Here is a 26,800-nt window from a genome sequence, read left to right as displayed (position 1 = left end):
ATTCTCATTACAATGAGTACAGAAGTATAACTCTTAGTTCTAACACACCGTTTTTAAAGCAAGTTATTTCATCCAAATCATACTTGTTCTACAGTTGACCAGCTACACTAACCTAAGTTATATGGGAGGATAAACCATATTCAGAAATGTTATCTTCCTAGTCTGTGTTCTGAAGTCTGCCCTCAATTAATCCTAATAACTTAAATATTATTCTTGGTGTGTTAGTTGAAAACAGAAACCACATCATTGTACTTCCTCTGTTAAGAGCAATTATTCTGTGTCTGAATAACCTTACCCACAAATATCAAAGATTTTCTTTAGCTATTCTCTGACATTCCAAAAGCTATGCTATTAATATGCCTTATAGGTCTTGACAGGTTTCAAGGCTTCAGCTGCCTTGAATAGCTTTTATGGCTTTTTCATTTCAGATTTAAGGCATTATCATAATTACAATGCAGGATGTTAAGAAAAATGAATAATGAAATCATCCTGTTATACAATTAACTAAGAAATAAGTTCAAAAAAATATCACTGTGCCTGCATTTTTCTTTCTATTTTCAAAATCTTTTCTCACTTACTATAGCTAAAATATAACACATCATTACACAATGTACCATCTGCAGTATCCTGTTTGAACCAAAAATACATCCACTCAAAAAATGGCTCACTTTGGACTATTTTTGTTGAAAGTTTTTGTTAGCATTGACAGGCAGTGTTCGGCCTATTGCCAGTATAATTTCACAATAATGAGTCTCAGTGACTTAAAATGTAAATGTATTGATGTGTTCGTGCCCCTGATTTGCCATCTTAAGAATGCAACAGCTTGCAGTAATATGAGAATTATGAACGCTATATCTCAAGATAGTAGCAGGACATTTAAGAGACACAGATCTGGAGTGGAAGGGGAACAAAGAAAGCTTGATGGGTGGGTAAAATGAGCTAATGAGATATTTATGAACAGAGCTGAAGCTAATGCCTCTGTTTTTACAGCACCTTCACATCCCACTGAAAAATAAAATGTGATGTTTGATAAGAACTGAAGCTTCTCCAGGATATCATATTCAAAAAGAGCTTGGAGACTTCCTTCATGTAATTGGATGTAGCTGCTGCAAGGGTATAAAGTTATACTAAAAGATAAATGCATTGCCCAACTTACCGGGCAAGGGGCCGTTGCAGCATTGGGTGCCCTCCAGCCGAGAATGGCATCTGCAGGGGGCTTCTCCCTCCCAGAAACCCCCTGCATGGTAGGAAAGTTTCCCACCGCTTGGCCAGCTGGCCAATAGGTGCAAGCCTGGCCTGGCCTGGCCCTCCAATTGGCCAGGCCAGGAGATGGTCGGCCCCAGCAGCCTATTTAAGGCTGCTCTGGGGCTGTGACAGGAATTGGGCCTACTTTGGTCGTTGGTGGGGTTCTGGTGGATGGGCTGCTGGAAGTCTTCCGCCTAGACCTCTTACATCAGATCGGGCCTCCTCCTTGAAGCGACGAGGACTGCTGGCTTGTCTCTTTCTCACCCCTATAGGTCTGCTGTGTCGAGCAAGAAGGGAACGTACAGTGAACATGAAGGAGGGGCAACCAGGCGGCAAGCAGCTAAGATGCATCACACTGTGGAGCAGCATCATTACGACTGACCAGAGGAGAGGATGGAATTCCACAAGCCAATGAGCCAGTCAGCCTCAGCAGCCTATTTAAGGTTGCTCTGAGGCTGGGGCAGGCATCAGGCCTGCTTTGGTCATTCCATCCCACCCACCCAGCAACTATGTTACTTTTTGGTTTCAGTTATCTGTGTTTTGTCACAACTCCAGATTGGCGTGTGACATGGGCCCTGGATCTGGCTTGCTTGCTCACCCCTCTCATTGGTAGGAGGGGGGAGCATCCGGTGGCTACCAGGAGTGCAGTGGTAACGTTGGCCTGGTTGCACCCCGGTATGGATATGAAGGCATTTGAGTCTGGACAGGATGAGGCTCTTCAGGAGAAAGAGTAGGTGTTAATTCTCCCTGCCCAGCTTCAGCTTAGGGTTGATGATATCCAGCTGTGAAGGTCCAATCGGCTGGCTCAAAAGAGGCTGGCTCGCAGCTGCAGATCTTTTTAGGAGCAACATAAAGAGCTTGGGTTTTTTAACAGCTCTTTGCTGGAAACAATCATTGTGTTGGTGCTACAGCCAGAAATTTTATTGGAGACCCTCATGCCACTCTTTTTGGACCTGAACTTTTCAGTGAGACTCTGTGTATTTGATCTTCTGCAACAAACATTGGAATTGGTTTGCTTGCCCCTTTTCCTTGAACAGACTACGGATTTAATCTTAGATTGCCTCTGACCACGCACTAGAAGAAAGGCTGCAGACCCCAACATTACATATCTATCTATCTATCTATCTATCTATCTATCTATCTATCTATCTATCTATCTATCTATCTATCGCTTGCTTAGTCATTGTGGCACTTCAAGAAATCTGAACAAGAAATAAATACACAGTTTCCTAATTTATAAAGCTATAAAAATAAAATATAATATGTGGCTAGTCATCTACATGGATTTATTTTACTTGCCTGAGGTTCTCAAACCAGTGTGTTTATAAGGTCAAAGTAAAGTTTGTTTTCATACATGAATTTTGAAGCAGCTTTTGCTTAAATCAGTTTGTAATGGAAATGTAAAATCTACATACATAATATTACTCATTTAAATTACAAATAGTATTTTCCATATTCGCAGGAATCACACATTCATATAAATAGCATAAGACAGTCTCAAAGGTAATTTTCAGTTTCAAATGTGAAATCAGTGTTAGAATTTCCAAACAGGTGTAGAAAAAGGGATTAGCACTCCAGAGCCAGAACACCTGCAATAGTTGATCAGGTATAAATATTGTGTCCATTTTTATCTGAATAAAGATTACTATGAATATAAGGCAGACCTTGGACATTAAAGGAAATGTGAAATCAGATTGGTAACTACATTCTACTTCATATATCCACCCAAAAAGTGCAAATGGGGTCTGTTAATATCAAAATTCACACAAATAAACACATCACCCGCTTAAGAGTTGCCTAAATGTCCTAGATAACATACAACATGTTTAACGTGATTTCTTAATCTTTTCTACCACTTCTACTGAAAGCCAGCTGGGTTCACTTATGTGTTCCCTGCTCTTTTCTGAGTAGAATAAAGTGATGCCCAAATCAAAAGATCAAGTGTTGTTGTTTTCATTTTTTTAAATGGCCTTCCTCTCAGCTGCTGAATTACTGCAACAGCTTTCCTGTCAATCCTTTTCTGGACCCCTAGACTTTCAGTGTTCTTCATTCAAGGACATAGCAGCATGATTTCTGCCAGGCACAACAACAAATCTGCAAGCAGATGTAAGTCATAACTAATCAAAGAGTACATCCCATCACACAACTGGCCAATCAGCTAAAAATAGACCTAGACAACCTAAGATGGACAAAATCTCCACCTATTTGAAAACTTAAATAATGTTCCAGTGGCTGATGTGAAACAGAAAAAAATCTATTATTTTCAAATGGTTGCCACTTAAAAACAATCAATCATTCAATAGATACCTCTGGGGTTTAAGAACCAGTGGTATAATGGCAGGTTTGATGTAGACTCAGAAAAGTGATGTAACTCTGATGTGAATTATGTCATTGACCTTGGTAATATTGCTGCCAAGGTAGCTGAGGACTGTAGAACACCACGAAGGGTGTTCTATATCTAGTCTCCAGCTGAGCCCATTGCATCGAATACATCACTGATGACATACAACCAATTTTGGAGAATAAGGACTTCTTCACACTTAACCTTTTTAGGCAGCAGCAGCATTTTTAGACTTCAGCCATGGAGCCCAATGGCTCCGTGGCTCCATCCCGGAGAACTATTTTCAGAATGGCTCCGTGGTTGAACTGCTGCCACAGCAACAGAAAAATGGTGACAGTGGATAACAGCAGGCTTCCCATCTTTCCATTAGAAAAGATGGGTCGAGCTGCCGAAAACAGGCTTCCCCTGTGTGATGAGGTAGGGTAGAAGCTGTAATGGAGTGGGGCGTAGGGCAATGCGGTGATACTCATCAATTCCGGCAGCATGTGTGACGAGGTGGTAATACAACCCTCTCACATGCTCTGTGAGACAAGTTCTTATTGGCTTAGAGACAACTTCCCAATCTTACACAACTACTCACTTACAACAGAATGTATAACATGGATCATAACACAGGGACAAGATCTTTCCACTAACCCAGATGCCAACTGTCCGCACATCTACTCTGGGAGCATGATTACAGGGGCCAATAACATCAGAGGTACATTTACTTGTTCTTCCTGCAATGTGATATATGTCAGTAATGCCACTCTATACTCTACACTAGACAAACACAACAGTCGATATGCAAGAGCCAACTGTAGAACATTTCAACCTTCTTGGACATACAGTACAGGATTTAAGTGCAGCGACCCTTGAACAAGAAAATTACAAAGGAAGACCAGAAGGGAAACACCTGAATTAAATTATACTCTCAATTCCAGTCCATTAACAGAAGTGTGAGTGAAGACAATGATTTCATGGCATACTACTTGAATTAGTACAATATATATAATAAAAGTAGTTTTTCCAGGGAAGTATTTGAACCCAAAGAAACTGAATTTTGGTAAGTAGATTCATTGCTTCTACACATCAATAGTAACTGACCACTGTAAAGCTCTGAAAGACTTGTTTCACCTTATGCAGCATTTTGAAAATTTTGGGCATGTGACATGACTTGCAACTTTCTGAATCCTACTACATTCCATCTCACTTACACAACTCTGTGCTTTCTAGCCTGAGCATTATTATAATTCTGAACTGCATCTGAAGAAGTGGGTTTATATCCATGAAATTTCACTGTATCCCATTTATTCTTTTAAACCTTTAATTTACCCGAAAGGCAAAGCTAAAAGTATTAGAATGTTCACATTTCAAAGGTGTATTAAACTGCAATATTAATACTTATTTAACTAGTCCCAGAATTTTCTATATTTCTACACTATATTCATGTTATTTCTACTATTCACTACAGAAAGCCGGCTTTATCTATGAGGGCTTGATACCACCCAATAGCATTGTTAAGATGAGCATACAGGCTGAGATTCAAAACGACTTCCCAATGACCCACTGATTTAACAATCCCACACAAGCATATGTATTACTTAAAGAATGCTCCATGCTGCAGAATTGCTGGGCTGCAGTTCATGAATGGGGCTGACCTTATTATGCTTGTGGAAATGTTCTGCTCCATCCATCAAGAAGGTTCCACTATTGCTGCCTCAGCTAATTCCTATACAACTGACTGCAGTGTCAGCCTGACATTTCTGCATCCAGACCTTCCTCTTACTCATGGATGCAATGCTGCTGTGTCTTCTTTTCCCTGGACCAATTTACACAGACCCATAACTCATGGCCAATCCAATGTGCTGGTCCCCAGAGGGAGTGCCCCACTTACCACAGGGGTGATCTACATCTACATCAATCTAAGTGGGAACTTTAAATATGATCCTTATTGCCACACTTGCTTCCTCCATTACCTACTTCCTCCATTTTTCACCTGCCACCTCTTCACATGGCCCTTTCAGGCCGTGCTGTTGCGCTGCTAAAGGGAAGGCATGCCAGCTGACTTAGGGTGTCCTGTGTGCCCTCCCTCCTCCCCTCATCACACACTGGGGACAGGACAGGGTGCATTGGCAGAAAAGGCAGCAACGCACATTGCCCCATGGCCCTTTCTGCCATCAACGGCAAAAGGGGCGGAAGGTGCAGGTAGCTCCATTGGAGTTACCCAAACAACACTTTCTGCTCTGTAGTGGTGGAGGAAGCACCTTTTGGTGCTTCCACTCCACTTTGGGATAAATGTGGGTAGGACCTGCCATGCACCTTGTGATGGCACATAACAGGCCCCGTCCTAACCACCCATAAAAGCAGCAAAACGGGGCAAAAACGTCTCTTGTGGTTCACCTACATACTCTGGCAGTTCACAATTGAAAATCAGGACACACATGGACAAGCAACATCAGAATGAGGTCAAGTTAAAAAAGTTATTAATGAAGAATGCCACCTAAGATAGGAGATGTTGCAACAGAGTGCTTTTGCTAAAGTCTACAGGGGCAAATGATTCTGAACTCTGTCTTTTGCTTGCTTGCTTATGTATGTATTTATTTGCTGCAGCAGGCTACAGTGACTATTCTGATGGAAAGCTTGTTAATTTTATTCTGATATCAAAGTGTTTTTACACTCCTTGTCAATGATACTTTGTTCTGTCACATTAGTGTTGTCCTGTTTACAGACATCTCTGTAAAAACAAAACTTGGTTTTGTGTTGACTGACAAAATTATTTCCCCTTCACCGGAAAATCACTCCACAATTGAAACCTCTATGGATCTGTTGCCTAAATGCTGAAAGATTTCTTTCAGATTTCTTTCTTGTTAAACAAATAAGCAAATCAGACTGCACATTTTGCCTCATGTCTTCAAGGGCCAGGGATGTACTCTTTAAAAAACAAAACACTTGTTGTCAAGGCTAACTAATGGTTCAAAGGAGGTAATAGAACGCATGATTTAACTATAGGTTAAATCAGACCAGTTAAGTAATATGGCAACCTTGGCCAAGCAACAACTACATAGCCAGGAAGGAGATACTGGCCTGGTTTACATCTTTTTCTTTCTTCAGTTCTTTTCTACTCCATTTACAGTTACTTTCAGATTGGAAACTGGTTTAAAACAAATTTGTTTTGAAAGTTATCAAGGCTTCTTTTAAAATACTATCTCTACTTCAAACATAATAGCAAGTCAGCATTCACATAAGTACTACTCATTGCTCCCTTAGGACCATTAGTAAATATTTTAGTTATCTTTTTGGCAAAACAATTAGAGCCCCTTCTAATCAGCTATATCTCAGACGTAACATGCATGACACCCCCTATTGTGTCCGTGACATTAAAAACTAGGCATATCTGGGCTGCCATTTGATCAACATCACTCATTTCTCTTGAACATTGAAAAACAGCAGCTCTAATACACAGGACATCAGGCCATTTGGCACTGTCAACCTTCTCCTTAACAAATCGAATACACGACTTTACGTAGTAGAGATTTTCCTGCTTCTTGCAGGGGGTTGGACTGGATGGCCCATGAGGTCTCTTCCAACTCTACGATTCTATGATTCTAATGAGTTATAGAATAATACTCCTTTCTCATATTTCCTTTGATCTGCAAGAATCTACATTTTCCTGCTTTTTTCTGAATTAATTTCCAGTGCCTCAGCCCTGCATGGAATCATTCCATTTTCCTCCACTTTCTTGTGGTATATGAATACATTCCTGGTCTGAAAAAAGTATCTATTTATAGATTATGCTTTCATTCTTGTTTCTGTTTCTTCTAGGATCTAACATTGGAGTTGACAGTGGTCAGAAAATATTATCAATAGGTGTCTCCGTTTTGAGATGTGTTACGTCTGGAGAGTTTTCAAGTTTATTATTAACTGGTAGGGCTTAACATTTGAAAGATTAATAGCAATGTATAAAGCAGGAGATGTGACATATGGTTGAAAGGATTGCAGTAAGAAAGTGGCTCCTCATATGCCTGCCCAAGCATTCAGGTTTTTATGGCACAGTCCTGAGCATTTTGCTCAGATGTAAGCCCCACTGTGCTCAGCTACCTGGAAAGTGTATACAGGACTTCAGCCTTAAGAAGAAATATGCAGTCATCATATTCCAGACAATCTAAATTTTGTACTGCTCAGTTCTGAACATGAACACAATATTCCCAGCATATAAAGGGATTTATTATTGCTCCTCCTTGTGGCAGCAAAGATAGATCTTGCAAAAAGGCAAGAGAAATAGAAGAGAAAAGATCTAATAAAAATGTCGTAGTGGAATCATCGGTTTTACAATTTATAAGACTCCTCACCATGAAGAATCTCAGGCATTAAATGAAAGAAACATTGGGTCTGGGTAAGTCATGATCCTTTTAACATGGAAGCAGCTTTAAGCTTATACATAAACTGCTAACAAGCTCTAAACATTTATCCATGTGTCTATTTTTCCAATCAACATTTTTAACCAACAATAAAGATGTGTTCCATATCAGTGCTGATGCTAAATTGGTTGCTCAGAGACATATTGCTGGAATAATTAAAACTATGCTTACTTAAGATGAAGCTAAAATATTGTCAGTAAATTATTACAATAATGTTCACTATAATTACTTTAAAATGTTTTATCATCATTTATCATAAATCGTTAAATGGAAATCATAGCTACACTACAACAATATGTTTCGCAATCACTTAAGCCTCTTTTGCTGAATAATAAATAATGTTCCTATCTATTCATTTCAGCTGTCTTGTCATAATACACTAATATGACTACCTCTAGTTTCCACTGGAATGCCAAGCATAGCTCTAATAATATAAAATAGAGTGTTAAAATTCTTAGTTTTTACTATATCAACTTTTATGACAAAAATTAATGGACAAGTCTTTTGATAAATGCTTTGATGCAGGGAGTAGGAAGTAGGAAAAATAAAATCATTACAAAGTGTTTTTCCCCTCCTGGGTTCATCTGTATTGACCACAGAATGTGGTTTGAAGCTAGCTTCAAACTGCAGCAGCTAGATAACACAGCACAGGTTAAAGGGTTTAAAGTGCATCAAACAAAGTTGGGAGAAAGTACGAGATAAGCCCCTGAATGTGTATTAGCAAGTCCCAAATGTATACGGTGAAATTAGCTCCACAGAATGCAAGGGCATTGTAGAGACCCGTCTGTGCTGAAGCATTTTGAATATTTCAAAATATTCAGGCTGGGGGCCACCGAAAAATGCCTCAAGGGCATAGCTGGGCAACAGCAGACCAAATGACCCTGTAAGACTGCTAATTGCTTCCATTACTGTCACTTTCTCTTCTTGTTTCCTCCTCATATGCCTTTGGAGTGCTGTTGCACATCTCACTGTGGATTCTGGAACTGGTCTGAGGCCACCTTCAGTGACTAAGGTAACCACTTGCCTGGCCTCGAACCTGTTCCAGAAATGGCAATCTAATTATCCGCACAGTGAAACCAGTTTCTATCAAAATGGCTCCAAACCAAGCTAAGTGGTCAATGTAGATGTGCTCAGGTCATTCCTTCATGATTAGTCTTCTGAAAATGGTATACCTTTATTATCAGATTTATGTTTCACTATTAGCTAAATCAGACACCTTTTAGAAATTTGGAAATTTAAAGTTAAGGTAAATGTAATAAAATAATGATAGTCTTTAGAAATAGGCTGGCAAATTTATAAATCAATGTCATTATAAAACATAGTAAATTAATCTTACCTATAAATAAATGGTGCTACTGTGGCCGTATTTGGGTGACTGTATTGCTGTTGCTGAGGAAGTTGGACAGTACTGTTTCCTGTTGCTTGCCCGCTACTTGAAGCCATTGAAAGAGCATTGGATGAACATGGGGTAAGAGTTATATTTGATTCCTTTCCTTCAGATGTGAGACAAGATGGAATACCAACTTTCTCATTAACCTGGCATTTTGCTGTTGATGGGGGCTGATTTCCTTTTGCACTTCTCAATTTTTCAGTTTCTTTGCTTCCTGAACATGCCGGTGAAGTACTTTGCTTCGGTGCTGGTACTTTTGATCCAGGTTTTGGTATCCCACTAGATGAAGGTATTAATGTTTCCTTCTTGGCTGATGTAGCTTTGTTCCCTTTTGGGATCAAGCTTGCAATTTTTGAGGTCTTTTTTGCAGGTGTCTCTGTGACTTGGTCCTTCTCTTCTTTTACCATCTTCTCAGTGCAAACTTTATTTTTGTCCCTGCTCTTTTCCTCTTTGTCCTTTGGCTGTAGCAAAGACTTTTTATTGCTGAGATTTTTGCTTCCAGCTTTTGGAGGGGTTAATTTAGGTGATATTTTAGGGCTGCTGGTGGTGGAGCCACCACTGTTAAGCCCAACACTGTAGCCATCTATTTCACCACACTCTAAGAAGGCTTCATCTTCTCTCACACTGTCACTTGGGCCTGAACTTGATGATAAGGGAGGCCGCAAAACAGTTCTTGCATTAACCAACTTGAATTTCTCCAGCATGGATTTCTGCCCAGATGATGGAGTTTTGGGTCCTTCAGAAAGGGGTGGCTTGAGCCTGTCTGAAGGTGGTGGAGATGTTGCAGGACTAGGCTGCTTGACAGACAGCATGGTAGAGGTGGCACTGTGTTTAACATTCATGGATTTGCTGCGCCAAGGCTTGCTGGCACTCGGAGAGGGGATGGCAGAGACCGGCTGCTGCCCAGTGCTGGTGGGATGCTGTACATTTCCATTCATGCCTGTAGATGGGTGAGGACCTTTGGGTGATTCTACTAAAGAGAAGGAGAAAAAGAAAGCGGGGGAATGGATTAAGAAAGTTACTATTTGAAGGCTTTCTAGCCTTCATTGCCATAATGTCTCATCCCAATAATTTGCATATTTCAAAGTTCCACTTCAATAACGTCCTTCAAAAGCCAGCTGTTACAGAACTTATTGCTGTGGCGAAGTATGGTGGTATGGGAAATAAAGTATTAAGAAATTGGTGGTAGTTAAGGTAAAGGGTAAAGGTTTCCCCCTGACATTAAGTCCAGTCGTGTCTGACTCTGGAGGTTGGTGCTCATGTCCATTTCTAAGCCGAAGAGCCGGCGTTGTCTGTAGACTCCTCCAAAGTCATGTGGGATGACTGCATGGAGCGCTGTTACCTTCCCGCCGGAGCAGTACCTATTCATCTACTCTCATTTGCATGTTTTCAAACTTCAGGGTTGGCAGAAGCTGGGGCTAACAGTGGGGGCTCTCACCACTCCTCCAATTCAAACCTGCGACCTTTCGGTCCAGAAGTTCAGCAGCTTAGCGCTTTAACACGGTGCGGCATCAGGGGATATTATTTTCTAAAGGTTGTGAATATACAATATTTTTTTAAAAAAATTTGGTCTGTGTTAGCTGGCTCTGATTGTTTCCTTTGTGGAATTTCCAATTTCCCTGCTTTCAGAGTGTTGCTCTTTATTTGCTGTCCTGGTTTTAGAGATTATATTGTTCTGGATTATTCTATCACAGTAATTATATCATATTAAAGAATCTCACTTATCCAACATTCATTTATCCAATGTTCTGGATTATCCAACACGTCTGCCTTTTAGTAATCAATGTTTTTGTAGTCAGTGTTTTAAATTCATTGTGATATTTTGGTGGTAAATTTGTAAATATAGTAATAGCATTACTGCGCATGGAACTACTTTTTCTGTCAATGATGACCTAATTTGATGTTTAATCAGTTTTTCCTGAATCCCTTCTTATTATCCAACATATTCACTTATCCAACGTTCTGCCAGCCTGTTTATGTTGGATAAGTGAGACTCTACTGTATATTGATAATCTTATATTATCTGCTTATAACTGATTTATATGAGGCCCCTTCTTCACAGCTGTATAAAATGCACACTTAAGTGGATTATATGGCAGTGTGGAGTCAAGATAATCCAGTGCAAAGCAGATAATATAAGATTATAAATGGGTTATACAGCTGTGTGGAAGGGCCTTGAGTCTACACTGCCATATAACCCAGTGCAAATTAGATAATCTGTGGAAGAGGCCTAAGTGAGGCCTAACTCTGCCTGTCCCCTGGGCTGAGTGGGTTGCTAGGAGACCAAGTGGGTGGAGCTTAGCCTTCTAACTGTCAGCAATTGGATAAAAACAATTATTCCTCTCCCTCTAATTAGGACTTTATTTTTCTTTTCTTTTTGTTGTATCAACCTAGAGGCGTGGATGATGGGTTGTGTTGTCAAATTTTGAGGTTGGGGGGCCTGTAGTTTTGTTTTGTCAGTCGCCGGGATTCCATCACTCTTTTATATATATAGAAGATAATACATTATAATGGTTAGTCTTTTAGTTTAGTTAAGTTTTTGATTAAAGCAAACCTCACCCCCAATGTCTTAATAAAACTTTATGATTATAAAGGGATAGAGTACAGAGCTAATAAGTAAAATGAAAAGCCATAAGTATCTCTTGAAGATTGAATTTTCATATTGGCAATTAAAAACTATTTAATTTCATGGAAAGACTGCTTTGAAATAAACCAAGATATTGTCCTGGAACAAAAAACTAGGCTGTGCTACCAGCTTTATAATACCTCTCATTGAGCAGCCAAGTAAAAGTCTTATGGTGAAAAAATGGACTGGTAGGGTGTGTGGTAGGAATTGTCTTCAGGACTTGAACCTTAGAAGACCGAAGAAACTTGCTTATGTACTCTCAACCACTTGCAATCATTTTTCAGAACTAAAATGAATTGAAATGCTAGAGGTCTGGAATACTGCATATATTTTCCCCCTCTTAAAAAAAAAAACAAGAGGGGGAGGTGATCTAGTAGACTACAGACCAGTCAGCCTGGCCTGTCAAAAGTATTTGAATGAATTATGGGCAGGGTTGTAGCCAAGGGGGGGGGGGGGTTCAAACCCCCCCCCCCCCCCAATTTTCAAGTTTTAAAAAAACCTGGTGTACTCATGAATTTTAACTGGTTAACTATGAGTGTCCACTGAAGTTTATCTGTCTTGAATGTCCACTGTTTATCAATGGCGCCTGATTTCTAAATTATTTTGCGTTATGGAACTACAGTAGAGTCTTACTTATCCAACATAAACAGGCCAGCAGAACGTTGGATAAGTGAATATGTTGGATAATAAGGAGGCATTAAGGAAAAGCCTATTAAACATCAAATTAGGTTATGATTTTACAAATTCAGCACCAAAACATCATGTTATAGAACAAATTTGACAGAAAAAGTAGTTCAATACGCAGTAATGTTATGTAGTAATTACTGTATTTACGAATTTAGCACCAAAATATCACGATATATTGAAAACATTGACTACAAAAATGCATTGGATAATCCAGAACGTTGGGTAAGTGAGACTCTACTGTACTTTCATAATTCTCTAAACCAACCCACCCACCCGGAAAAATTTTTCTGGCTATGGTCTTGATAATGGGAGTTTATACAAATATCTTAATGACAATGCAGTGATCAGTCAAAACTAACATGAGTTTCTCAAGAACAGAACTTCCAAACTAACCTTGTAATTTTCTCAGTCAGGTCATTAGTTTAATAGATGGTGGAAATACTGTAGATGTAATTCATCTGGATTTCAGCATAAGGTTTGATAAGACCCTCCATAATATTTTTATTAGCAAACTGTCAGAGAGATAATGGTTGGCAAAGGGTGCTCAAAAGTTCCTCATCAATGGCTGTGCTTCACACTGGAAGAAGGTCTCAAGTGGAGTCCTCAGGATTCTGTTCTTCAACATTTTATCAATGACTTAGATTACACTATGTAACAAAATTTGAAAAACACTCTATTCCTGGTTTGAAAGTGTTATTTCTGCTTAATTGTGCAATACTTACTCTGAAAGTAACTGTTATACTCCTGAAACTTTTTTTGTGGTTCCCACAAACTATATTGAATTGGTTGTCGATAAGATATTAATTGAAAAACTACAGCAAAATTTGATGCAGGGTTTAATAAAGTTTTTTCATGTTTTAATGATAGAATTAATTAGGAAAAGGCATTTATAATCCAGGAACAAAAATCGTGCTACATAGTATTATGAGCGGGAGGAAATCCTTATCAAGTTTCCATATGACACAAAACTCTGAAAGGATTGCTAACACATTAGAAGAATGAAAGACAATTTTAAAGAACTTAGATAAACTAGAAAACTGGGCAGATATTAATAAAATGAAATTATATAGAGGAAAATGCAAAATTCTACATTCAAGCCACAAAAACCAGACACACATATATACCATGGGGCATACATGTTAAATGATACTTATGATTATTGGAGACGATAAATTGAACATGAACCAGCCATATAATGTTGCACTAAAGAAAACAAATGTTTTTTTAACTTTTGTTAATAGAAGCCAGGGCCATAGCTGGGGGGGGGGGGAGAGATCAAACCCCCCCCCCCAATGTGTCAGGTTTTAAAAAACTGGTTAACCAGTTAAAATTCGTGAGTAAACCAGGTTTTTTTTACCTGACACATTTGGGGAGGGAGTTGAACTCTTAACCCCCCCCCCCACACACACACACACACTAAAGCCCTGATAGAAGCAAATTATATAGTTCAGTTATATACTGTGCTGATTAGGCAGCACGAGTAGTGCACTTTAAGAAGGAAATATAGACAAGTTAGAGCAAGGTCAGAGAAGGCCAACAAGGATGATAAGAGGCATGGAGAATAAAACATGAGGTAAGGTTGAAGGAGCTGGCATATTCAGCATCATGAACAAAAGGGTGAGAGGTGATATGACTGCACACAGAGAGGAGGGTACATTTCTGTCTCTGCTTCCATAAAGAGCAGTGCCACATCTAATGGTCTGAAGTTACCATGAGAACAGGGGTGTCAAATTTATTTTCACTGAAGGCCACATGAGTCTATGGTTGCCTTCAAAAGGCCAGGTGTAATTGTAGTAAAAGGTAAATGTTTCCCCTGACATTAAGTCCAGTCATGTCTGACTCTGGGGGTTGGTGCTCATCTCAATTTCTAAGCCAAAGAGCCGGCGTTGTCCATAGACACCTCCAAGGTCATGTGGCTAGCATGACTGCATGGAGTGCCGTTACCTTCCCGCCGGAGCGGTACCTATTGATCTACTCACATTGACATGTTTTCGAACTGCTAGGTTGGTAGAAGCTGGAGCAACAGTGGGCGCTCACTCCGCTCCCGGGATTTGAACCTGGGACCTTTCGGTCTGCAAGTTCAGCAGCTCAGTGCTTTAACACACTTCGTCACTAGGGCTCCGTAATTGTAAGACTGCATAAATGGAACTATGTTGTCCTGGCATTAAAACCATTGTAGGCCACATAAAATGATGTGGCAGGCCGGATTTGACCTGTGCGCCTTGCATTTGACACAGGTGCTAGCCAGAAACAGCTCTTACTAGTACTAGGATAGGAAACTGCCAATAAACCCTAGGTTATATTTCAGAAGAAGGGACTCGCAAAGCCACCTCTGAGTCACCGTAAGCTAACAAACAATTATCTATCCATCATCCCTCCCTCTATCTGTCTATCGGGCCAGATTTAGCCCACAAACCTTGCATTTGACACATGTACATTAGGAGGAACTTCATGACAGTACGTTTACCAGCAAAGAAAACAATTGTCTACCAAAATGCTTTCTCCTTCACTGGACATTTTCAAAAAGGGGTTGGACAGCTACTTGCTGGGAGATGCTTTAGCTGGAGATCCTTCATTCAGCAGGCAGTTTAACAAAATGGCCAAAGAGATTCTTAGATGACCCAAGATCCTTAGATGACTCAATATTTTGATCACTGCCCCATTGCCTCATATATATGACACTTTACACCAGTGGTTCTCAACCTGTGGATCCCCAGGTGTTTTGGCCTACAACTCCCAGAAATCCCAGTCAGTTAATCAGCTATTAGGATTTCTGGGAGTTGAAGGCCAAAACATTTGGGGACTCACAGGTTGAGAACCACTGCTTTACATCATAGCAATATTGGGATTAGACATTTCTAACTATCAAGCCAATGATGAGGATAAGGCTGCCGGACATATCTACTTCCCTAGATATTTTGGAAAATATAAGTTGCCAATGGCTGTATTTTACATGATAAATACCTGTATGATGAAGAACTGAAAACTAGGAAACTGCAGCTAGGAACTTCCAATAGATGAGCAAAGACACAAGGTCCAATATCATCTTAAGATCCCCCCAATACAAAGAAAAAATTTCAATTCAAAACTTAATGGTTATCTGTGATTTCATGTGTGGACTTAATACAAATTGTATTTTTCTCAAATGGCATTTGGTGATCCATACTGACCACTTGGTGATTCCAACATTACAAATTTACTATTGCAAAGAAATATACTGTTGAAAATCTTTACAATAATTTGAACCAGAACGCCAGATAATTTTGTTTAATTCACAATACAGAAGGTCCCATCAGGATTGGAAAGCTAATGTCTGTCTGATTATGCAATACACATGTATTAAATGCACATTTTGGTTTTCCATATTTAGACTTTCTACTCTATACAGCATGGACCATAAGGGGAGATTTCTTTTTCACCTTTTCTCCTGCAGTAAAGTCCTGCTGAACATCACCCCAAAGCTACACCAGGAACAATTTCCAGCAGAAATGTTTCTTGGGAACAACTCTTCTCTGCCTCATAACAATCCTGATCCTGTATTTCCTTCTTTCCCAATTCCAGAATGGCTACTTTTTAAAGTAGGAAAAATGAATGTAGAAGAGAAAACTGTACATTTAATGCAATGCTAGTAGATTCCTCATAAAAAGACAACTTCCTGTGCAATCATAATTTTGGAGTTTGTGGGGAAAATAAATCAGCTACCAGTTCTGGAAAGCACATCTTTTTCCACCCCCACCCGATGCTTTAAATGCAGGATTGTGGACTCTGTAATCATAGTATGTTCTGAAAAGTAAAGCAAATTATGGTAAAAACCACATGCATTGATGATGAGCCTCTCTAAATTAAGCTCATATTTCCACATGTAAATCTAGAACTGCTACCTCCTCGTTAACATATTGTGTAAAATTAGAGTAACAAAGTGTTAATATCGATCAAGCTTTTAAAAGGCACATTATTTTTACTTACATATTTGCATAATTTAAATATTTAGATCATGTGTTTCCAGTTGGCTTAAATAAACTCCTAACAGATCTATGCTATTCAGTTCTACAATATTTCAAAGAAAATGAGTGATACATTTATTGATGCATAAATACATACAGATGTAAAATAATTTTCTTAACCTTCATGGGAAGCTCAAGTTTTGAACTGTTTATACATATGGAAAAGCAAGATTGAAGAATTCAGTGAATAATGAACATTGTTTGAGAGGAAGCTTTTAGTGGCATATCTATGTGCTGGTAACAGAAATTATGCAACATTGTTCCTTACCTTTTCATGCTCATTTATAACTGTATTGACTTAGGAAAAAATCAGTAACTAATTTCAGCCAAAGCTATTTCCAATACGTTTTTTCAAAATACTATATATAGATTATGACTCTAGTTTGTCTTATAATACAGCCTTTTCCCAGGTTTACCATTTCAGTCAATTAAATATTTGCAGATTTATGTTTTCATTTAATAACCACATTTTACCACAGAGCTAGCTGTGCTAGTTTTCCCACTTCCATGTTTGCTAGGTTACTGTAAAATTATCCCAAAATAGCTGTAATGGGAGGATTGATTTTTCAGAATAACAGTCTTCAGGAAAGAACTGAAGTAAGGTTAAGCAGTATATATACTCAGCACATATATCAAAAAGATATACATCTGAAAACCACAAATATCTCATGAGCACTTCAGTACTTTTCAAGAAAACTCAAAAATTGGGTCACCCTAGGTTCACCATAAGTTAAAAAGATTACTTGAAGACACACAACTATCCTTGCTATAGGTTTGTGTACTTGAAATATATCCATTGGTTATTTTTAAAGCTGTTTGAATAATCTTGTATTCAGAATTATTAAAAATGCTTTAAAAACACCAAGGCAACAGTGGGGTAAATCTCCACATGCAGTGTTATATGTTAGCTGTTCTATATGACCATTGTGTTAAATGGCAAGCTTGTGCAACTCAATCAGGCCATAAAATGTGCAACTCAACACATAAGTAAATGTACACATGCATCTATGTGCAATGGCATCCCATGTGCCACTACACTTGTACTGTATGAAGCCATTCTGTAATGGAGAAAAAGGTTCAAATATTTTATTATAAAGGATCAAACACTCTAGAACATGAATAGGATTCTGATCATGATTATGGCCTTTCATTTGATTCTCTATACAATAAATGCTATATTGGTCTTATGATCTGAGTCATAAACTATATTTAATTCCAAGACAAAATGGAAAACAATTTTCATTATTTTGTAACAAAAAAGATCTTGGGAAAGGTACCACCAGACAAAACAGAATTGGTCCAATAATATTTAAAACCCAAGTAAATCTAAATATTTTATTTTTTCCAACTATATGTATGGTCAAACTATATTTTTTGAGTTTGCCAAATACTTACAATTGAATAATGATGCATTTTGATGACTTCTACTCCCACCTTGTGGTAAATGGGTACATATCACCATTCTTTTATACTTTTGTATTCTTTCATTTAAAAAATAAGCTCAAATTTGGACTATTGTCAATCAAACCCAGTGTAGAAAAAATTGTAGGAATCTGTAACATGGTAAAAGCCATTCTCTTCTTAATGCAGGATGCCTTCAGCTATTGCATTCAAAACTAGCTACATTCAATAGTGACTCATTACATTTGCAACTCATTAATATTTCCCAATTCAAATTTATCCAAAGAACACCTGGTTAGATTTTATATGTTGTTCAAATGCAACTAAAAACTTTAGTTATTGTCTGTTATAAGTATGACAGTCTTCAACTTGACAGATATCTTCATGACACTATGATAATATCTCATCTCTTTTAGCAATCATGTATAATTATTCAAAAATATTGTGGAATCTATTTTGGTCCTTTATGCTCAGGAAGATAACATTGATTCAGCACTTACCTTTTTCATTTCCATTTGCATATTGTGGAGGCTTGGTTTTATCAATGCTATTAAAGCTCTGACTTCTTCGATTTAAATTTGAGGCTCCCTGGACTTTGGTACTGCTGCCTGCAGCTGGCACCCTTGAGGGCCCGGGAAGCCTGGAATAGTATAGTCAGAATTAAATTTGATGCACACCATAAATCACTCAGGATAGGAATTAAGAGCTGATCAGCAATGATTTGGGAATAAAGGTAATGACAATGAACAACAACATAAGTCATGGTTAGTGAGACTCAACATTGCCAATGGAAGGTCATTCTTAATAGGTACAGGTGTGTGGGGGAGAGATGCTGTGTAGAACCACAGACAAACACATATGGATCCTTTGCATTTTCCATCCATACTGCTAAAAAGATTCACCTATGCTCTTCATACAACCTTTAATTAAAACAATCAACTTCTGCATATTACTATAAATATAAAACTAAAACAATCTAAGTATAGAGGGTTGTTGTATGTCTTTCGGGCTATGTGGCCATGTTCCAGAAGTAGTATATAGCTTATCAAGAAAATAGATTCTTGATAGTGTGATTGACTGAATTTTATGTCCACTATGTTCCCAGAACCTCAGACATTTGCAACCGATATTGGATGATGAAACAATGAATTAATTGACAATGTCACTATGTTCATTGCTTCAAGTGAAAGCTTTTGACTGAAAGTAATCCATCCATTTTAACTGACTACAGCTCAAGCTATGTATTTCTCACTTGTTGGTATTTGCTGCCACCATCTGTAGCATTCTAGGTAGCAAAGTTAAAATGGCTGAAATACAAATTCACAACATATTCCCTTAGCTTTTGTTACCTAGTTTAGTTACCAAGGAAAAGTATTCTGATGTATTTATGCCCATAAACACAATTGCCCCAATGCAGTGCTTGAAAGTAAGAATCCTGATAAAAATTTAAAGGAAAGGTTATTTAATTCAGATCAAGACCTTGCAAAAAGTAGTTACTGTCATGTGATGTTAATTAAAAAAATATCAAAAGACATTGCCATGGTAAAGTGCTAATAATATCAAAATAAAAAATAATATAAAAGGAAAATGTTAAAGGAATTGATTTGGGGATGAGTTTTACTTTCTTTTAAAAACTGCTTTGCTTACTACATTGGTGCATCAAGAAAGCACCTTCCTGCAGATAAATTAGGCTAGAATTGTTACATCACTCATTCCATCTCTTCACCTCTGGTGAAGGAATAACTGGAAAATTCCAATAACGTTAGATGTCTAAGAAGTCTGCAATTATTTTTCAGCTCTGAGTTGTTCTTAAGGTAGATGCAGTTAGACCATATCAGATTTTTTCAGCTCTAAATCTTTTATGCATATTAAACTTTTTCATCATCTGTGAGAACAATTTATCTAAACTTAAATGTAATTAAAAAACATTTAAAACATGTAACAAGGAAGCTAACAAATAAAAAAAAGATCAAAAGGACATTTGTAGTTCTTTTCTTTTTGTAATCCCTGAAGTTATATTTTAGAGAAACAAACATGCATTCTAGTAACTTAGGTCACTTATTTTTCATATGTACCCCCTTTTTGTTTTACCGTTTTAGTCATTCTTCCACAGAATCCTTTTAAGCAACAAAGGAAATGCAAAGTGTAAGGCAGCAAGTAATTCACAAGCAACAGAGTTCTTCTGATCAACATTTCACTGACACCGTTATAAATGACAGTGTTAGACAAACAACTGTTAGCTCCCAGACAAGATGAATTGTGAATGAGACAAGAGTCCATAATAGATGTGATTTAAATTCTAATATCACAGGTGCACAACAACTGCACTCTGGTATAGCTCATTTGAGACTATCACCAGTGGCTCTGTTGGTGTTATTGAACTGAATATACAGTTCGATGGTTCATTGTCGGCAATGAATTGTACAGCAAACTGTATTGTTGGTTTTTAAAAGACTACATAAAAACTTACATTGAATACCACAACAGGAGCAAGGAATACTCATTTAGGAAACAAATACATGAATTTTAGTGCTCGTAAGAGAAAAGCCCATAAGGGTTGACAGAGACAGAATAGGCAACTTACATGTGGGCTGCCTTAAGATGTAAGATTTCCATTTGTTTCAGAATTGTTCATTATTGCACTTTACCCCAGCTTCACAAAAATATAATAATTGCCACTATAATGAGAGATTTTGTTCAAAACTTTAATAAATGCATTTCAGACTGGATGAATGCTGGCTATTCCATATCACTGGTTTTTAAAATCGTTACATAGGAATCTGCCTATTTTGAAACAGATTGGCAATAGGTGAAGGTTTCAGGTGGAAGTCTCTGTCAGCTGTACTTGAAGATCTCCAAGGCTGAACCTGAAGACCCATTGCATAAAAAGGAAAATTGTAATGGCAAATCAGTTTCAAAACCAGGGTTCTTTTCCATTTGAATCTCAACAATTAGGCCACTTCATCTGAAGAGAAGCAGTTGTGCTCCTCTGGGATTATAGTTTCTCCTTATTTCAGTTGGCCAATAAACTAAAAACATGAAGATTTCGAGAGTTGATGGAAACGTCTAGTGATCAAACAATGTGACTGCTTTTCATATGTAAACTAAATCATAGAAGACAGAGGTAGTAGTAATACAGAATGAAATTGGTAGAACCATTACAACTAAATTGATAGACAAGTAGGTACATACCAATCTATAACATCTCTCCATTGTTCATTTACTCACTTCCAACCTTCTTTGGCTGACTAAAAATAACAATGAATTACTTAGATAAGTGCCTAAAATGAGAAGTTTCCCAGCTCAGGCACCCAACTGCATTGCATTTCTTTAATGCTTCCCAAATAAAAAAGAAGAAGCAGGAGAGGGTAAAGCGCAAGGGATAATAAATGAAAACCAGTTGTTAGTCCCAACTAGAGTGGACCCACTGAATTAAGACGTACCAATTTTGCTTTGATTTAATGGCCCTACTCTAGTTGGGAAAACAGGTGGATTTAATTCAGTGTCAGCAGAAATGACATGACTGACAGCTGGATTTGTTTGTATCCTTGTCAGATAGCAGTTCAGTTGCAAAGGTGGCCCTGCAGCACAATTGAAGAAAATGATGGAAATCTTTTATATGATATTTTTCTCTTGCCTATGTGTTGAACAACAAGCTGAGCACTAAAATCCCTCTTGAACTTTGACAGCTCATTAGAATAAGTTATTTTACATGCAGTATGCTAAATTGCAACACACAAATATGCCTACAGGTATTATATAGAACTGTTATTTTTGGTAGTCCTGGGCAAGGTTTTCCACTGGCCAACAAAAATTTCTGCAAAGCTTGCATTTAAAATGTGATGATAAAGAGCTTAATGTCTATATTGCTTTAAAGAATAAAATTGCCAGTTGGCAGTGACTCCATTAAGCATCACTAGCAAGCAATAAATTAGAGATATTAACTGACCTAGAAGGCTTTTTTTGACTGGTTGCAATTCCACTGTGATTAGACTGAGTTGCATATCTGGCTGTCAGACTGTATGAGAAGAAACAGAGAAATTGAATTAAAGAATTTTTTGAATATGCATAAAAGGCATAAACTTACCACTAAACAATGAGTTAATGTAATGCAAATAGAACACGGATAAAAAACAAAATAATTAAAAGAAGAGTTAAATGTAATGTTTACAACATGAGTTTTCAAAATACAGACTATGGGATAATGCAATGTATTGTAAGCTCTCCCGTTTCCTAATCTAAGCATGGTAAACTCCAAGCATTCTATTTTATAATGTTTTAAAATACCAAATATATTTATACCTATGTATTTCTAAGATAATTGCAAGCATAAACATATTCTCTAAATATTGCTGTAGTAGTATACTACTGATCTGAACATTAGTTTTTTTGTCAATGATTTTTATTGTTATTTTGTCGTTTTATCCTACTCCCCTCCTCCCCTCCTTGTACATGCAATTTATACAATGAACTACAGAAGTTGCATTTGAAATATCAATCTCAATCTTAATTTTTCCACTCCACATCTTAGTACATTCTCTAAATAGTTCTTAACATTAGTTGAACTGACTGTCTACATTCTAAAAAGCCATTCTTTAAAAAGACACTCAAGACCATTAATGGTAATCATGTGTCGTGAGTTTAATTTAGATACACATTTTAGGATTTTATACAGCATTTTAGTAATATTTAATGTAAATACATTTTAGGAGGAACTAATTATAATGTCAGACCATTAATATAACATTGTATAGTAGATAGATCTGACTTTTCATTTTTATATGACACAAATATACTAGTATTATTACTACTAAATTTATATTTAGGAAAATATTCTTGGGCATGCAGTAAGTGACCATTTATTCTGAACAAATACAAAATAGTGACATGGTATGAAAACTATAGAAAAGTGCATAGAAACAGACCAAGTGCTGATAGTAACAAGGGATATGACATGAATTTTTCCTGAGATGTGGCATGACAGAGGATATGATATGACTGGATAGCTTATTAGGTGATAAAACATTTCTGGACTTCAGAAAATAGGTAGGCCATCATGATGGCCAATGCTTCACCATCTCAGAAGGTAGAACAAATCAAGAACAAATGCTCATAAAAAGTGTGCAAAATGACCTTACAGCACATTAGAGATTAACTGTGAGAACAGAGGTGGTAATACTAGATTTTGTAATCAAAATGCACTTCCTCAGATGCTTCTGAGGATATAGACTTATTCTACAAAAGCTTATGCTACCAACACTGTTCCCATAGTCAGTTTCTAAAGTACTACAAGATCCCTTTACCTACTGATATTCTAGACTGTCTTTGAATTATGCTCACAGAAAGTTAAGTGTCACTATTTCTTCATGATCAGTGAAGGGCAACACTCAGGCATACAGAAAGCAAGCTTAGATGGGGAAAAGGTTGAAGGAGATAACAGTCTGGGATTCATCCAGGTTGTCCTAACGTAATGCCAGAAGAGGCAGTACTAGCAAATGTAAAGTCTATATATTTGGAATCAACACAGCATATAATGATTGAGTCTCTGGAAACTGTTAGAGAAGGAGAGGTAACTGGGTATGGTCAAATTACTGTCTTAGATTCATTGGTTTCCCAGTTGGAAGAACAGCAGGAGGAGATTACAATGTGGGAGGGAGGGTGTTGGCAAAGAAAGGCAAAACTGACAGCTTGAACAAGTATTCAGGTTGCTGGTATAGTTTTCTGTCAAATTTATTGGGGAAAAAGAGAAAGAACTTTAAAAAGTCAGCACTATGATGAAAGATTTAATGTAAACCCAGTCACTTTCCCATGATGATATTTCACATCAACAACTGCTGACAATTAGCTTCTGTATGATAGGCTAGCATTATTTTCCAGGCTCTTCCTGGAAACAAAAATGTTTTCATATGGAAAAGGGCTAAATAATTTGAATGACTCACAATTGGAGCTGGCTAGTTACTGTATAAATGGGACTTTGGGATGACTATGGGGCAGGGTGGAGTCAAGACCACAGTGCAATGGACTACTTGAAGCCAAGTAAGCTCAAGAATCATAGCTTCATCAAGAAAGAATATAGGCCTGTGGTTAATGCTAAAATTGATATTGAACCCATGATTTACTACTGAAGTCTGGGTTAATAAATCAAAGTGCTTCAGTGAATTAAAACCAGGGTGCAAAGCTAAACTGATATGACTGTAATCTGGAAAGCTAAGTACAGTACAATCCTAATTCTAAGAGTACAATATTTATTTTATAATCTTTCTTTTCTGGGAGAATTCTGTTCTGAAAAAAAGTAAAACTACTCATAGAGCTAGTAATTCTATGTAGTAATTACTGTATTTATGAATTTAGCACCAAAATATTGAATGTTTTTATGTTGAATGATTTTAAGTTGAATGTTTTTTATATTGTGGAATGATATTTTAAATTGTAAGTCGCTCGGAGCACTCTGGTGGAGAGCGACTAATTAAGAAATAAAGTGAAGTGAAGTGAAGTGAAGTGAAATATCACAATATATTGAAAACATTGGCTACAAAAACATTGACTACTACGTTGGATAATCCAGAATGTTGGATAAGCGAATGTTGGATAAGTGAGACTCTACTGTATTCAGAAGTTTTTCTGCAAAATCCTCATTTGAAGGAGCAGGAACTACACAAGATAACTATTATTTATGAGGGAGGAATTTGCATATGTTTTCAGAACAATTTGAGTTACCTGGTTCCAGTGAAACTTTCCTTTTACATGCAACTGATATTCATTATCAGGAAAATCAAATTGGGACAATTATAAGCATAGGAGCACTCAAAGATTTAGGGTCTAAACCAGGCATTGGCAAACTTTGACCCTCCAGGCATTTTGGACTTCAACTCCCACAATTTCTAACAGTCTACCGGCTGTTAGAAATTATAGGAGTTGAAATCCAAAATGCCTGGAGGGCCAAAGTTTGCCAATGCCTTGTCTAAACTCATCCTATGATTGTCGGGGGTTCATGGCCACATCTCTAAAAATGTGTGGCTGATGAAGGCGATCATTGTCTCTCAATGGTAGAGCCGGCTTTAAAATTTTGCTGAGGTAAAGAACAAGATGCCCTTCGCATTTCAAGTACAGAAGTGAATTCTGGTAGATGAATGTGACTTCAGCTCAGTGGATGTCATAGTAGGATAGTTCAGGAAGAGCACAGCAACCATAGCACAGCCATATTATACAAAATCTCACTGCTGCCCCACATTTCAAGAATCTTTGGCTTAATGCAGCCTATCTCTCTCTGCCTTTTGATGGGTCTAGCTCAGGCATGGGCAAACTTTGGCCCTCCAGATGTTTTGGACTTCAACTCCCACAATTCCTAACAACCAGTTGGAGTCCAAAACATTAAATTATGAATGTTCAGTTAAACTATGCAAAATTAAGTGTGTAAAGGAAAATAAAGGGGGGAAACTAGGCTCTGTTGTTGTTGTTGTTGTGTGCCTTCAAGCTGTTTCAGATTTATGGCAATCCCGAGAGATTTATTAAAAGTTAAATCATTTAGAATTCTGTATAGTAAAATGTAACATCGGACTATTGGTATAACAATTTAAGGTTGAGTCTTACAATGCTGATTATACCACAGATCTACCTAGTTCAATATTTCCTCTTTCAAGTGGTCACCCAGGCCTCTTCTACACTGCCGTATAATCCAGATTATCAAATCAGAGAATCTACATTATCTGCTTGGAACTGGATTATATGAGTCTACACTGACATATAATCCAGTTCAAAGCAGATAATCTGGATTTTATATGGCAGTGTAGAAGAAGCCTCAGAGAGAGAAGCCTCTGAGAAGCCTGCATATAAAAACATCTTCAGCTTCCCATTCATGGTCCTCAGGACAGGTGTACTGCCTTTTATTCTAAATGATTCACATAACAATCACAATTAGCAGCCACTAAGAGACTTATCCTCCATGAGTGTGTCTAATTACTTTTTAAAACAGTCCCTGCAGGTGGCTATTGCACAGTTTAACTGCACTACAGTCTCATTCAGGAGCCACTTTTCATACTTTCTGGAATATAGGAGTCGGCCAGATCGTAGCCCTTCCCCTTTCCATAAGAAGTAATTTATCTGAGGAAGACAAATTCCTGTTCACATGGAAGTAAGCAAACTTTCCATACAAGCAAGTACTATTGGAAACATGCATGAAGAGACATCGTGTGTACAGAAATTTCTCATCTTCAGAGATGTTGCTTTTAATGAGAAGAAAATGGTAAAAGAGAGTGAGCAATGTGTAAACACAGTATATATGAAGAAAGATTTTGTCTTTTCTGTGTCATTATAATTTTCCTCTTTTCTCCCATCACTTAGCTTCATTGGATGATGGACTTCAACTACTATGGGTGAGAAACTCTTTTTTCCTATCAGTTTTTTCACATACATGATGTCATACTCATAATTTCATATAAAGTTGTTTCATCATTTCGGTTATCTTGATTGCCTTCCTCATCTCACTCCCTGGGTAATTTTAGCACTGACAGGAACATGTAACCTTTCACATGATTTTGGCTACAACTCCCAAGGGCCCCAGCCAATGTTGCAAATGGTGAGGGATGATGGAGTATACAATCTAATAAACCTGGAGGGTCGCACTCCTGTTCTGGAGATCCTCAGATTAAAGGATACTGATTATTTTGTGCTAGAAATGAGATGTGTTTCATTTATTAGAATCCCAGG

At 37.7% G+C, this 26,800-nt stretch overlaps 1 protein-coding gene across 17 annotated transcripts in view; it reads right to left on the bottom strand.

Moving 5' to 3' along the window:
* Positions 1-26,800, bottom strand: part of nav3 (neuron navigator 3) — a 587,869-nt gene that overhangs the window by 161,864 nt on the left and 399,205 nt on the right. For 13 of the 17 annotated variants that reach the window (XM_016993769.2, XM_062980879.1, XM_016993770.2 and 10 more), the window contains 3 exons: positions 22,044-22,112; positions 18,595-18,734; positions 9,323-10,349 (listed from right to left, as the gene is read on the bottom strand). In XM_016993769.2, coding sequence (XP_016849258.2) covers positions 9,323-10,349; positions 18,595-18,734; positions 22,044-22,112 — 1,236 coding nt within the window. The remainder of the gene's footprint in view (positions 1-9,322; positions 10,350-18,594; positions 18,735-22,043; positions 22,113-26,800) is intronic. The other 4 variants (XM_062980872.1, XM_016993766.2, XM_016993768.2 and 1 more) reach the window with 2 other exon arrangements.

This window comes from Anolis carolinensis, chromosome 5 (genome assembly GCF_035594765.1).
Source record: "Anolis carolinensis isolate JA03-04 chromosome 5, rAnoCar3.1.pri, whole genome shotgun sequence".
NCBI classification, from domain to species: domain Eukaryota; kingdom Metazoa; phylum Chordata; class Lepidosauria; order Squamata; family Dactyloidae; genus Anolis; species Anolis carolinensis.
The sequence above is the reverse complement of the archived record's forward strand: the minus strand, read 5'-3'. Positions and strand labels throughout refer to the sequence as shown.